The sequence below is a fragment of the Salmo salar genome, chromosome ssa28 (assembly GCF_905237065.1).
Source record: "Salmo salar chromosome ssa28, Ssal_v3.1, whole genome shotgun sequence".
Lineage (NCBI taxonomy): Eukaryota > Metazoa > Chordata > Actinopteri > Salmoniformes > Salmonidae > Salmo > Salmo salar.
In genome coordinates, this window is record NC_059469.1 from 29,147,811 (window position 1) to 29,160,036 (window position 12,226).

The 12,226-nt window shown below is 42.4% G+C and overlaps 1 protein-coding gene and 1 long non-coding RNA gene across 3 annotated transcripts; one reads left to right on the plus strand and one right to left on the minus strand.

Annotated features, from left to right (window-relative positions):
- Positions 1-3: 3 nt before the first annotated feature.
- Positions 4-1,409, minus strand: LOC123731431 (uncharacterized). The gene is made up of 2 exons (XR_006762534.1): positions 295-1,409; positions 4-161 (listed from the first exon to the last, which is right to left on the minus strand). It is a non-coding gene; the product is annotated as an uncharacterized lncRNA (long non-coding RNA).
- A 4,330-nt stretch (positions 1,410-5,739) lies between these two features.
- On the plus strand, positions 5,740-10,972 carry pbld2 (Phenazine biosynthesis-like domain-containing protein 2). 2 transcript variants are annotated; one of them, XM_014180119.2, is made up of 9 exons: positions 5,740-6,522; positions 8,282-8,381; positions 8,641-8,739; positions 9,095-9,204; positions 9,940-9,969; positions 10,057-10,145; positions 10,268-10,443; positions 10,534-10,596; positions 10,776-10,972. In XM_014180119.2, exons 1-9 carry the CDS (start codon positions 6,439-6,441, stop codon positions 10,886-10,888), a joined length of 864 nt encoding a protein of 287 aa, XP_014035594.1. In that variant the 5' UTR covers positions 5,740-6,438; the 3' UTR covers positions 10,889-10,972.
- The last annotated feature ends 1,254 nt before the right edge of the window (positions 10,973-12,226 follow it).

Below are 12,226 nucleotides of genomic sequence, written 5' to 3' on the forward strand. Positions count from 1 at the left end.
CTGCCTACAATATTGCGACGGGCAATGTATTTGCTATCCTTTGCTATGGTGTTTTTAAAATCCTATTTTGTTTTCAATTCCATGAAAGCTTCCCCACTGGACCTTCCTTCCTTTGAAAAACGTGAAGCACACTCCATTCACTTTCCCCACGACGTTACAATCTGCAAGAGATGCACAGGATTAACTTAATTGGTGCCTTCCTCATTGACCAACAAGGCGCAAACAATGATAATGCAATGTGACTCTCTTGAACGCCACGACTTTCAGTTTCATGGAAGTGGAGCTCCTACTCACCAGAGAAGAACCCTGCCTGCCACCTCTTCCTGGGTGCAGGAACAAGGCAAGCCCCAAATCCTCACCACCTACCCCTCATTCACCTACATAGTCCCTTCGTCTGGACCATGGTTGAAAAGGGAAAGAAAAGTTTTCATTAGCAATATCAAGCATATACCTTATAAACTTATTTGCTAGGCCTGATGTGGAATTCAATTTCCAGGTACCTACTAGTAGCTAGTTAAACCATTTACTAGTTAGCTAGCTAGTTATTTGCCTCAAGGTCGATTGCATCTTCCTCTGTGGCAAACCTTGCATATATTGACTAGTTTAATTTAGCGAAGTTAGCTATAAGCAGTGTTTACATGAACATTGTACAAAACAATATATAGATATCACACAACAAAAATAAATCCAGAGAGACATAAAAAGTATCACGATATAGACAAGTTACATTTAGGCAAATACTGTAGTAGACACTGATAATTTGGTATTTATGCATTTTAAAAAAACAAGCAGTGCTTAATTTTAAGCCTCTCTGTTTTGGACTGTTTTGGTGTGTGGTCTAAGTCTAGGTTTAAGTGTCTCTTTTCCAAGCTTAAAAGGATAAACATTCAACACCATGGGCCATTAAAAGGTTAAAAACATTGGCCATGCTGTCAATTCTAGCATGACTTCTGCTACATTCAAACAACTGGGAAATCTCATACTTCAGTGAGTTCAAGACAACTGGGAACTCAGGGGAAAAAGAGCTCCGAATGGGGAAAATACGGTCATCCAACTCGGAATTCCAAGTCGGGACCTCGGGCCTTTTTCTAGAGCTCCGACCTGAAGATCACTGACATCATGATTCAACATTGTTTTTTTCCGAGTTCCCAGTTGTCTTGAAAGCACCATAAATCCAGAGAATTCCAGACTTTGTCAAAGTTTGATGACAAAATTTGCCCACAAAGGAACACCACGCCACCTTCCTGTTCAAGTGAGCACAGCACAAAAGGTGAGTCCAACAATCTCTTGCATGCTGCTGCATAAATTCTGTAATATGCCATTGGAGATATGTATACTGTAGCTAAGAAAGTAATACTAAGTGTACATTGTGTAGTAAGCTGTTAGTAGCCCATGTGCCTCACCCTAATCATTTTGTCCCTTCTCCCCCTCATAATTTAGCCTATGTAACAGTATAGCTTCCGTCCCTCTCCTCGCCCCAACCTGGGCTTGAACCAAGGACCCTCTGCACACATCAACAACTGACACCTACGAAGCATAGCAAGGGGAACAACTACTTCAGGTCTCAGAGCGAGTGACGTCACCGATTGAAACGCTATTAGCGCGCACCACCGCTAACTAGCTGGCCATTTCACATCGGTTACACCTACTGTTCTGACTTGGTGGTGCACATGTAGCTTATAGACTGTTTTAAAGAAATGTAATTATCAAATATTGTAAGAGCTTTTGTGTGCTTATATGCCCCCTTTATTTATCCTATGGTTCTGACTTGGTGTACAGGGAGAATACTGTAAGAACAGCCCATGTTCTGAATTCTGTCGCTGTACAGTCGTGGCCAAAAGTTTTGAGAATGACACAAATATTAATTTTCACAAAGTCTGCTGCCTCAGTTTGTATGATGGCAATTTGCATATACTCCAGAATGTTATGAAGAGTGATCAGATGAATTGCAATTAATTGCAAAGTCCCTCTTTGCCATGCAAATGAACTGAATCCCCAAAAAACATTTCCACTGCATTTCAGCCCTGCCACAAAAGGACCAGCTGACATCATGTCAGTGATTCTCTCGTTAACACAGGTGTGAGTGTTGACGAGGGCAAGGCTGGAGATCACTCTGTCATTCTGATTGAGTTCAAATAACAGACTGGAAGCTTCAAAAGGAGGGTGGTGCTTGGAATTATTGTTCTTCCTCTGTCAACCATGGTTACCTGCAAGGAAAAACGTGCCGTCATCATTGCTTTGCACAAAAAGGGCTTCACAGGCAAGGATATTGCTGCCAGTACGATTGCACCTAAATCAACCATTTATCAGCTCATCAAGAACTTCAAGGAGAGCGATTCATTTGTTGTGAAGAAGGCTTCAGGGTGCCCAAGAAAGCCCAGCAAGTGCCAGGACCGTCTCCTAAAGTTGATTCAGCTGGGGGATTGGGGCACCACCAGTACAGAGCTTGCTCAGGAATGACAGCAGGCAGGTGTGAGTGCATCTGCACGCACAGTGAGGCGAAGACTTTTGAAGGATGGCCTGGTGTCAAGAAGGGCAGCAAAGAAGCCACTTTTCTCCAGGAAAAACATCAGGGACAGACTGATATTCTGCAAAAGGTACAGGGATTGGACTGCTGAGGACTGGGGTAAAGTCATTTTCTCTGATGAATCCCCTTTCCGATTGTTTGGGGCATCCGGAAAAAAGCTTGTCCGGAGAATACAAGGTGAGCGCTACCATCAGTCCTGTGTCATGCCAACAGTAAAGCATCCTGAGACCATTCATGTGTGGGGTTGCTTCTCAGCCAAGGGAATGAGCTCACTCACAATTTTGCCTAAGAACACAGCCATGAATAAAGAATGGTACCAACACATCCTCCGAGAGAAAATTCTCCCAACCATCCAGGAACAGTTTGGTGACAAACAATGCCTTTTCCAGCATGATGGAGCACCTTGCCATAATGCAAAAGTGATAACTAAGTGGCTCGGGGAACAAAACATTTATATTTTGGGTCCATGGCCAGGAAACTCCCCAGACCTTAATCCCATTGAGAACTTGTGGTCAATCCTCAAAAGGCGGGTGGACAAACAAAAACCCACATATTCTGACAAACTCCAGGCATTGATTATGCAAGAATGGGCTGCCATAAGTCAGGATGTGGCCCAGAATTTAATTGACAGCATGCCAGTGTAACCGATGTGAAATGGCTAGTTAGTTAGCGGTGGTGCGTGCTAATAGCGTTTCAATCAGTGACGTCACTCGCTCTGAGACTTGAAGTAGGGTTTCCCCTTGCAAGGGCCGCGGCTTTTGTGGCGCGATGGGTAACGATGCTTCGTGGGGTGTCAGTTGTTGATGTGTGCAAGGGTCCCTGGTTCGAGCCTGGGTTGGGGCGAAGAGAGGGACGGAACCTACACTGTAACATTGATGCTGTTGACCCGGATCATTGGTTGCTGCGGAAAAGGAGGAGGTCAAAAGGGGGGTGAGTGTAACCGATGTGAAATGGCTAGTTAGTTAGCGGTGGTGTGTGCTAATAGCGTTTCAATCAGTGACGTCACTCGCACTGAGACTTGAAGTAGGGTTTCCCCTTGCGTTGCAAGGGCCGCGGCTTTTGTGGCGCGATGGGTAACGATGCTTTCGTGGGGTGTCAGTTGTTGATGTGTGCAAGGGTCCCTGGTTCGAGCCCGGGTTGGGGCGAAGAGAGGGACGGAACCTACACTGTAACACCAGGGCGGATTGCAGAGGTCTTGAAAAAGAAGGGTCAACACTGCAAATATTGACTTTTTACATCAACTTCATGTAATTGTCAATAAAAGCCTTTGACACTTATGAAATGCTTGTAATTATACTTCAGTATTCCATAGTAACATCTGACAAAAATATCTAAAGAGACTGAAGCAGCACACTTTGAGGAAATTAATATTTGTGTCATTCTCAAATCTTTTGGCCATGACTGTACATTTCAAAAGTGCTGAACAAATAGTTATTTTGACTAAGTCCGTCCTAGCTTGCTCATTAATGTCTTAATCTAAATCACAGATTGCCTCTTATACGGTCGTTGTCCCCTCATGCCATAGTTTGTACATCTCCATTGTCAGTAGAAACCACATTTGTTTTAAGCAAGTCAGCCATATCAGTTATGTTTTTTTAAAAGGCAGTAAATGAGGCTGAGTTTTGCTGCCAGACAAGGCTCTGCTGATAGCCGGGTGTAGCAGAGGTAAGGATTCACTACATGGTGCTGAAAAGAAAGCTCTGCTGTTGGGACAGCTTTATGTAAGCCCTAACAGTTTGTGTGCACGTTTGTCACGTTGTAGTGCAATTCATGTATTATTTTGTGTTGTGTAGTGGCTTTTTATTTCAACTTTATTTAACTAGGCTTTGCTGGCATGCATCTAAAAAAAATTTGGGGAGTTTGCCGCACCAAGATTTACATGCTAAAATCGACACAGGGTCTAAGTTTTTCTCAGGTGACAGACAGTTCACAGCAGGTAATGTCGCGATAACATAACATCTTAGCCGGCAGTGTGGCAACGTGGTTGTGTTCTAGCCCGTCTTTTGAACAGTCACGCTGCACGTAGGATAACAACAATGTTGATGGATATTACAACCATTATTCAGATACTGTATCTTCTGAGATGTACATCGAGATTGCAAATAAAATACACAGCGATTAGTAATCTGTGCAGACCGACTGCAAAAAACACAACCTGGAACGCAATCATAATGTGCGTCTCGGTCTGGGGTGCGTTTCGTTCGATAAAACTTTGTGCAACGTTTTATTAAACGGAAACGGTACTGTACTAAACGACCATTTGAAGAACGACGTGATTATGGTAGGACAGATGGAGATGATGTATGGTGTGTGCTGCACGAGTTATGTGATTTCAAATGGTCACACCCATATTGATCAGGCCACACTTCAACGTACCCACCAAACTGTTGTAGAACAACGCAGTTTTGGGGAAACGTGTCGTTCAGTACAAACCGTCACATTGCTACAAACGTTGAATCGAACTGAACACGCCGCTGTTTTAAACCGGACTGTCTACTTTGAGTTTGAAACGCAGACGTTATTTTTAACCCCTCAGCCGTCGCTCTAGCTACTTTCCCTCGGGTTATCACCGTCGAAACCGGATGCAGTTAGATTGCCCACTTAATTGGAGGTCCAATTCACAAACGTTATCCCCCCCAGCCATCGATTTTACGACCGATTTAGCTCGAGGGAGCAAGTACAGAACTGTGGCAAGACATCAGTAGATTTATAATTGAACACTTTTATGAAGGTGTAACACTATTGTGGAGAGATGTACGCTTGGATTCTTTACCTACGATGGGAATAAGATGAAACATTTTTATGTAATTCATTTCATTATTCTTTGGCCAAATTTCATATTCACAAATGTAAATTTACAAATAAATTTTTTTTAAAAATTCTTACCCTACAAAAATAAATTGAACTGTATTTTAAGACAATTAAATACTCTACTAACAAAAAAGCTGTTAGAATTCTAAGTGTATGTATTGAATTCTAAGTCTGTATTGATTTGTTGTTAATGAAAAAGAGACCTGTAACACTTGTGGGGTTGATATGACCCACAATTCAATGCAAACTATAGTCACGTGTCAAACTCTGGTGTCCAGGAAGTCTCAAATGTCATCAACGTTACTGCATTTTCGGCATGTCAGACAAAATTACAAAACTAGCTTTCTTAAAAAAAACATATATATATATATATATATAAAACGTAGCTAGTTTCATAAACATATTTTTTGGAATTCTGACATTTATTGGAATAAATGCCCAAACTATAAAACTAGCCAGCCAGCTATGGGTAACTGTAACTTTAGCTAGCTAAATTACCTGACAGTTACGTTAGTTTTAGCTAGCTATGTTCGCTTGCTAGGTACATTAATACCTTTAATACGTTTTTAAGCTCAATATTTCCACCAAGGAGGTTGCCTCTCCGATCATCAGTCTCACTCGCTTTGGCAAGGGACATAAGGTATACTCAGATTTGACGATGTAAAACGTAATTCGAGGGTTTAGGACCGAGGGCTGTCTAGTTTGGACTGCTGCCTATATCTGATCAAAATAGTCTAGGTGGGGTTCTCTCCTCGTCTCCTTTTTACAATGATTTTGAAACAATACACATTTACCCTGGGCAGATGCCTACCTACGGTTTCTATCACATCAATGAAATAAAGATAGCTACTAGACCAGAGTTGACTAACCTTTTTCACCTGCACTGGTCTGCAAGCGCAATATTTTGGGCCTATTCTATGGGGAGATTGTCTAGTCAAGCCAGCCCTATCAAGTCGGTGCAGACGAAGAAAATGAGAGGAAGCAATGGACTTTAGACTTTTGGAATGATACACCCTCTGGTTAAAGTTTATTTAGAGGCGTGCAGCTGTTAAACTTCTTCATTTCTCGGTGAAATCAGCACAGGTCTACTCTAGTAAGTCATGGAGATTCCAATATTCACTGTTGATGCGTTTACCAACTTACCATTCAAAGGAAATCCTGCAGCAGTTTGTCTGCTTTTACATGTAAGTATACTTTTTTCTATTTGGGAGGCAAATAATACATGATTACATGTCATTGCATATGCTCATGTATTGCTGAATAATCAACATGAGTATTTGCTTTAAGTTATCTTACCACAGGTATACTTAAATACACTGCTCAAAAAAATAAAGGGAACACTTAAACAACACAATGTAACTCCAAGTCAATCACACTTCTGTGAAATCAAACTGTCCACTTAGGAAGCAACACTGATTGACAAATTTCACATGCTGTTGTGCAAATGGAATAGACAACAGGTGGAAATTATAGGCAATTAGCAAGACACCCCCAATAAAGGAGTGGTTCTGCAGGTGGTAACCACAGACCACTTCTCAGTTCCTATGCTTCCTGGCTGATGTTTTGGTCACTTTTGAATGCTGGCGGTGCTTTCACTCTAGTGGTAGCATGAGACGGAGTCTACAACCCACACAAGTGGCTCAGGTAGTGCAGCTCATCCAGGATGGCACATCAATGCGAGCTGTGGCAAGAAGGTTTGCTGTGTCTGTCAGCGTAGTGTCCAGAGCATGGAGGCGCTACCAGGAGACAGGCCAGTACATCCGGAGACGTGGAGGAGGCCGTAGGAGGGCAACAACCCAGCAGCAGGACCGCTACCTCCGCCTTTGTGCAAGGAGGAGCAGGAGAAGCACTGCCAGAGCCCTGCAAAATGACCTCCAGCAGGCCACAAATGTGCATGTGTCTGCTCAAACGGTCAGAAACAGACTCCATGAGGGCGGTATGAGGGCCTGACGTCCACAGGTGGGGGTTGTGCTTACAGCCCAACACCGTGCAGGACGTTTGGCATTTGCCAGAGAACACCAAGATTGGTAAATTCGCCACTGGCGCCCTGTGCTCTTCACAGATGAAAGTAGGTTCACACTGAGCACGTGACAGACGTGACAGAGTCTGGAGACGCCGTGGAGAACGTTCTGCTGCCTGCAACATCCTCCAGCATGACCGGTTTGGCGGTGGGTCAGTCATGGTGTGGGGTGGCATTTCTTTGGGGGGCCGCACAGCCCTCCATGTGCTCGCCAGAGGTAGTCTGACTGCCATTAGGTACCGAGATGAGATCCTCAGACCCCTTGTGAGACCATATGCTGGTGCGGTTGGCCCTGGGTTCCTCCTAATGCAAGACAATGCTAGACCTCATGTGACTGGAGTGTGTCAGCAGTTCCTGCAAGAGAAAGGCATTGATGCTATGGACTGGCCTGCCCGTTCCCCAGACCTGAATCCAATTGAGCACATCTGGGACATCATGTCTCGCTCCATCCACCAACGCCACGTTGCACCACAGACTGTCCAGGAGTTGGCGGATGCTTTAGTCCAGGTCTGGGAGGAGATCCCTTAGGAGACCATCCGCCACCTCATCAGGAGCATGCCCAGGCATTGTAGGGAGATCATACAGGCACGTGGAGGCCACACACACTACTGAGCCTCATTTTGACTTGTTTTAAGGACATTACATCAAAGTTGAATCAGCCTGTAGTGTGGTTTTCCACTTTAATTTTGAGTGTGACTCCAAATCCAGACCTCCATGGGTTGATAAATTAGATTTCCATTGATTATTTTTGTGTGATTTTGTTGTCAGCACATTCAACTATGTAAAGAAAAAAAGTATTTAATAAGATTATTTATTTCATTCAGATCTCGGATGTGTTGTTTAAGTGTTCTCTTTATTTCTTTGAGCAGGATATTACCAATGTAATCATGCAAAAAAATACTGTTGACTGTTCTCAACCAAAGGAATTGCAGGATGATATGTACCAGAACATTGCTGCTGAGATGAACCTGTCAGAGACTGCCTTCATCATACGGCTCAATTCAAAAGATGACTTCAGCTCAGGTATCTTTTTTTGGACATTCTGAAATAGAGTTGAAACTTACAAATGTATTCGATATAAAAAGACATGCCACTTTTACAATTTTCTGTGCAGAAGTTTGCAAATCTGCCATCTGGTGGTAATCTATTTTATTGCAATTAACTAAGAGGGGGTGACTGCTGCCAATGAGAGTAGATGGGGATTGAGGAAAGAACATGTAAATCAACTCACCACAACTTCCTAAAATGACTGACATGGGAACTTGTATGTGTTGTATTGAAGGAGCACGCTTCCGTTTGCGTTGGTTCACCCCCACCACTGAGGTTCCTCTGTGTGGCCATGCCACCCTGGCTTCAGCTGCAGTACTGTTTTACAAAAAAAGTAAGAATGACAGTGACGACATTAAACAATAAGGGTGGTATGTCAACGCGGAGTGCCTGGATACAGCCCTTAGCCGTGGTATATTGGCCATATACCACAAACCCACGAGGTGCCTTATTGCTATTATAAACTGGTTACAAACATAATTAGAACAGTACAAATAAATGTTTTGTCATACCCGTGGTATACGGTCTCATATACCACTGCTTTCAGCCAATCGGCATTCAGGGCTCGAACCACCCAGTTTATAATACAGTATCTCACATGTAAGCAAGCTAATTGCAACAAGTACACACTTTCTGTATAGACTGCAATTCAATTAACTGTTTCTATCCCACGACCCCCCTTCCTTCAGAAAATGTCAACTCAACAGTGATCTTTGAGACATTGAGTGGAGAGCTGTATGTGCGACAACAAGGGGAATCTATAGTGATGGTTTTCCCCCTGAACAAACCTACTCCTGTGGTAGGTGATGGAATCAATGTGGTACATTCATGTTCAGCATGTTATATACACTGAGTATACCAAACATTTGGAACACCTACCTAATATTGTAGGCCGTCATTGTGAATAAGAATTTGTTCTTAACTGACTTGCTTAATTAAATAAAGGTTAAATATTTGTATTTTTTTGCACCCCCTTTTGCCCTCAGAACAGCCTCAATTCGTCGGGGTATGGACACAAGGTGTCGAAAGCGTTCCACAGGGATGCTGGCCCATGTTGACTCCAATGCTTCCCACAGTTGTGTCAAGTTGGCTGGATGTCCTTTGGGTGGTGGACCATTCTTGATACACACGGGAAACTGTTGAGTGTGAAAAACCCAGCAGTGCTGCAGTTCTTGACACAAACCGGTACACCTGGCACCTACTACCATACCCCGTTCAAAGGCACTTAACTTTTGTCTTGCCCATTCACACTATGAATGGCACACATACACAATCCATGTCTCAGTTGTCTCAAGGCTTACTTATCCTTCTTTAACCTGTCTCCTCCCCTTCATCTACACTGATTGAAGTGGATTTAACAGATGACCTCAATAAGGGGTCATAGCTTTCACCTGGTCAGTCTGTCATGGAAAGAGCAGGTGTTCTTAATGTTTTGTGCACTCAGTGCACATGCTATTATAAATATTGCATAAAAGCCTTTGCATATCAATGTAACTTTTTAAATGTTCTAATTGAAGCTTATTAATATCCTCAGGGCCTCAAAGAATTTAAAGACATAGTTAAAGTAAGTGCATCGTCCTTCTTACCACTGGTTCTATAATTGATGGTGAAGAATAAGACTTGATGTGACAGTCTGAATGTGTATGTGCAGGCTGCTGTGGGAGACCAGCCAGTTCAAGAAGTGTGCCTCTGTGCCACCACCAAAATGCTAATGGTGCGCCTTGCTGACAGTTGTGACAGGTACCTTTAAAATATATAATAAAAGCACTCATTATTCATTATCCCTGGGCTGTTGGGAAACGGAGAGGATGGAAGGGCAACTTAACCTGAAAGGGATTGAAACAGTGAGTCTTGGGTTATAGGTCAGTGCTCACGTCCCTGCGGCCAGACCCAGCAGTTCTGCTCCGTGTAGACACTGGCGGGAGGGTTAGGTGTCTGCTTGTCACCATGATCGGAGACCCTGGCTGTCAGCCTGGCTATGACTTCTACTCCAGAAACTTCTTCCCCTGGTTCGGGGTTCCTGAGGACCCTGTGACTGGTAAGAACAGAGGACATTGGCCAGTCTTATTCTGTAGGCCTTTAGAACCTTTAATTCAAATATATATATTTTTTTAATATTTTTTTTTAGGCTCTGCGCATACTGTCCTTGCAGGCTACTGGTCAGAGAAACTTGGCAAGAAAAAGATGCTGGGTGGGTAATCTAAACAGTATTGCAACATGGAGGTCAAATTCCATTGCACAGAACAATACATTTACAGATATTGGTGGACAGGTACATCTTGAGTCCAGTAAAATCCAATCAATAATCATGTAAATGGAATCATTTGAAGAACTGCCACTAACACACTATATTTCCCCCCTGTGTGACAGCCTATCAGTGCTCTAGCCGTGGTGGAGAGCTGGAGCTTGAGCTACAGGATGATGGCAGGCTCAATATCGCTGGCCAGGCGGTAACCGTCCTGCAGGGGATTCTCACTTTGTAGAGACTATACTGTTTACTCAGACCTAGCCAAATGTACAACAGGAGCATAGCAATTAAATAAAAAAAACTCTTGACTGTGTCTGTAGATTATTTGGGTTTTGAGAGATTATTCCATTGTGTCAAATTGTTAGTCAACATTCAGCATACAATCTTCACTATTTGGACAGTGACGCACATTTTTTAATGTCTCTATACTCCAGCATTTTGGATATGAGATCAAGTTTTGAATATGAGGTGACTACTGAATGTCACCTTTTATCTGGGGGTATTTTCATACATATCGGTTTTACCATTAAGGAAGTTAACTTTATTTAAACCAAAATCTGTATTTTGGATTTAAATGGCATGTTATAGAAGGGTCCAAACATTTCACTTTGTTTTGAGAAACTTCCCCCGCCAGCAATATACTTTCTCATGCTCATTCTGCAGTGTAGGGATTTAGATAAAACATTAACAAAAGCAACAACAAAAAACACACACCCAAATACATATTTTTAGAAACGGAAGCACTCTCAGTATTGTGATGCAGGTCTTTAGATGTTATACACATGAAATTGTGTCATTCCGAACTTTATCTGCAAAGTTATATTCCATTTTGTTTCCCCTTTCCAGCTGTGATATCTATGTGTAGCCCGCCTATGCACACACAAAAAAAGTATGACTCAAGTCGTACAAAATGGAATATAATGTTGCAGATAAAGTTCGGAATGACACAGTTTCATGTGTACAACATCTAAAGACCTGCATCACTATACTGAGAGCATTGCCATTTCTAAAGTGATGTTTTTGGAGCTTTGGTTCAGAACGACTATGAGGAAGTGTATCACTGGTCGGGGTAAGTTGCTCAAAACCAAGTGAAATTGCAAAAAACAAAAAGTGTCTGGATTCTTCTTTAACATGCCATTTACATCCAAAATACAGATTTGCCTCAAATAATAAAGTGGACTTCTCCTTTAAGAAATAAAAGCACTTTAGGTATCCCCAAACTTGAAGTCAGAATTCAAATTTTAGCTTCGTTGTTCAAATACATATATTGAGGACTGTATTTCAACAGTCTGGGATTTTACTGACAAACAGGAAAATAGACATGTACAATAATACCAAAAATGATTTATTCACATATAAAAACTAAACGCTTGACAGTCAGTACTGTCTCAAAAACATGACTAATTACCAATCTTAATCTAACAGAGGTCTGTGTGAGGAAAGGTCTGAGCAAAGTTTGAGTAATTCATTAATTTGTTTTGCTGCAGAGTATTGCTACATAGCCTTAATGATTGTGCAGATTCAGTGTTAATGGTACCTGTACTTCAACTTTGGAATGGTCACATTCTGTTGT

What these genes read in the sequence shown, in the direction of transcription:
- pbld2 (XM_014180119.2), top strand. Translation starts at nt 6,439, where the DNA reads ATGGAGATTCCAATATTCACTGTTGATGCGTTTACCAACTTACCATTC. An exon ending in CAGTTTGTCTGCTTTTACAT is followed by an intron (nt 6,523 to 8,281) that starts GTAAGTATACTT and finishes TCTCAACCAAAG; the next exon opens with GAATTGCAGGATGATATGTA. An exon ending in AATTTAAAGACATAGTTAAA is followed by an intron (nt 9,970 to 10,056) that starts GTAAGTGCATCG and finishes GTGTATGTGCAG; the next exon opens with GCTGCTGTGGGAGACCAGCC.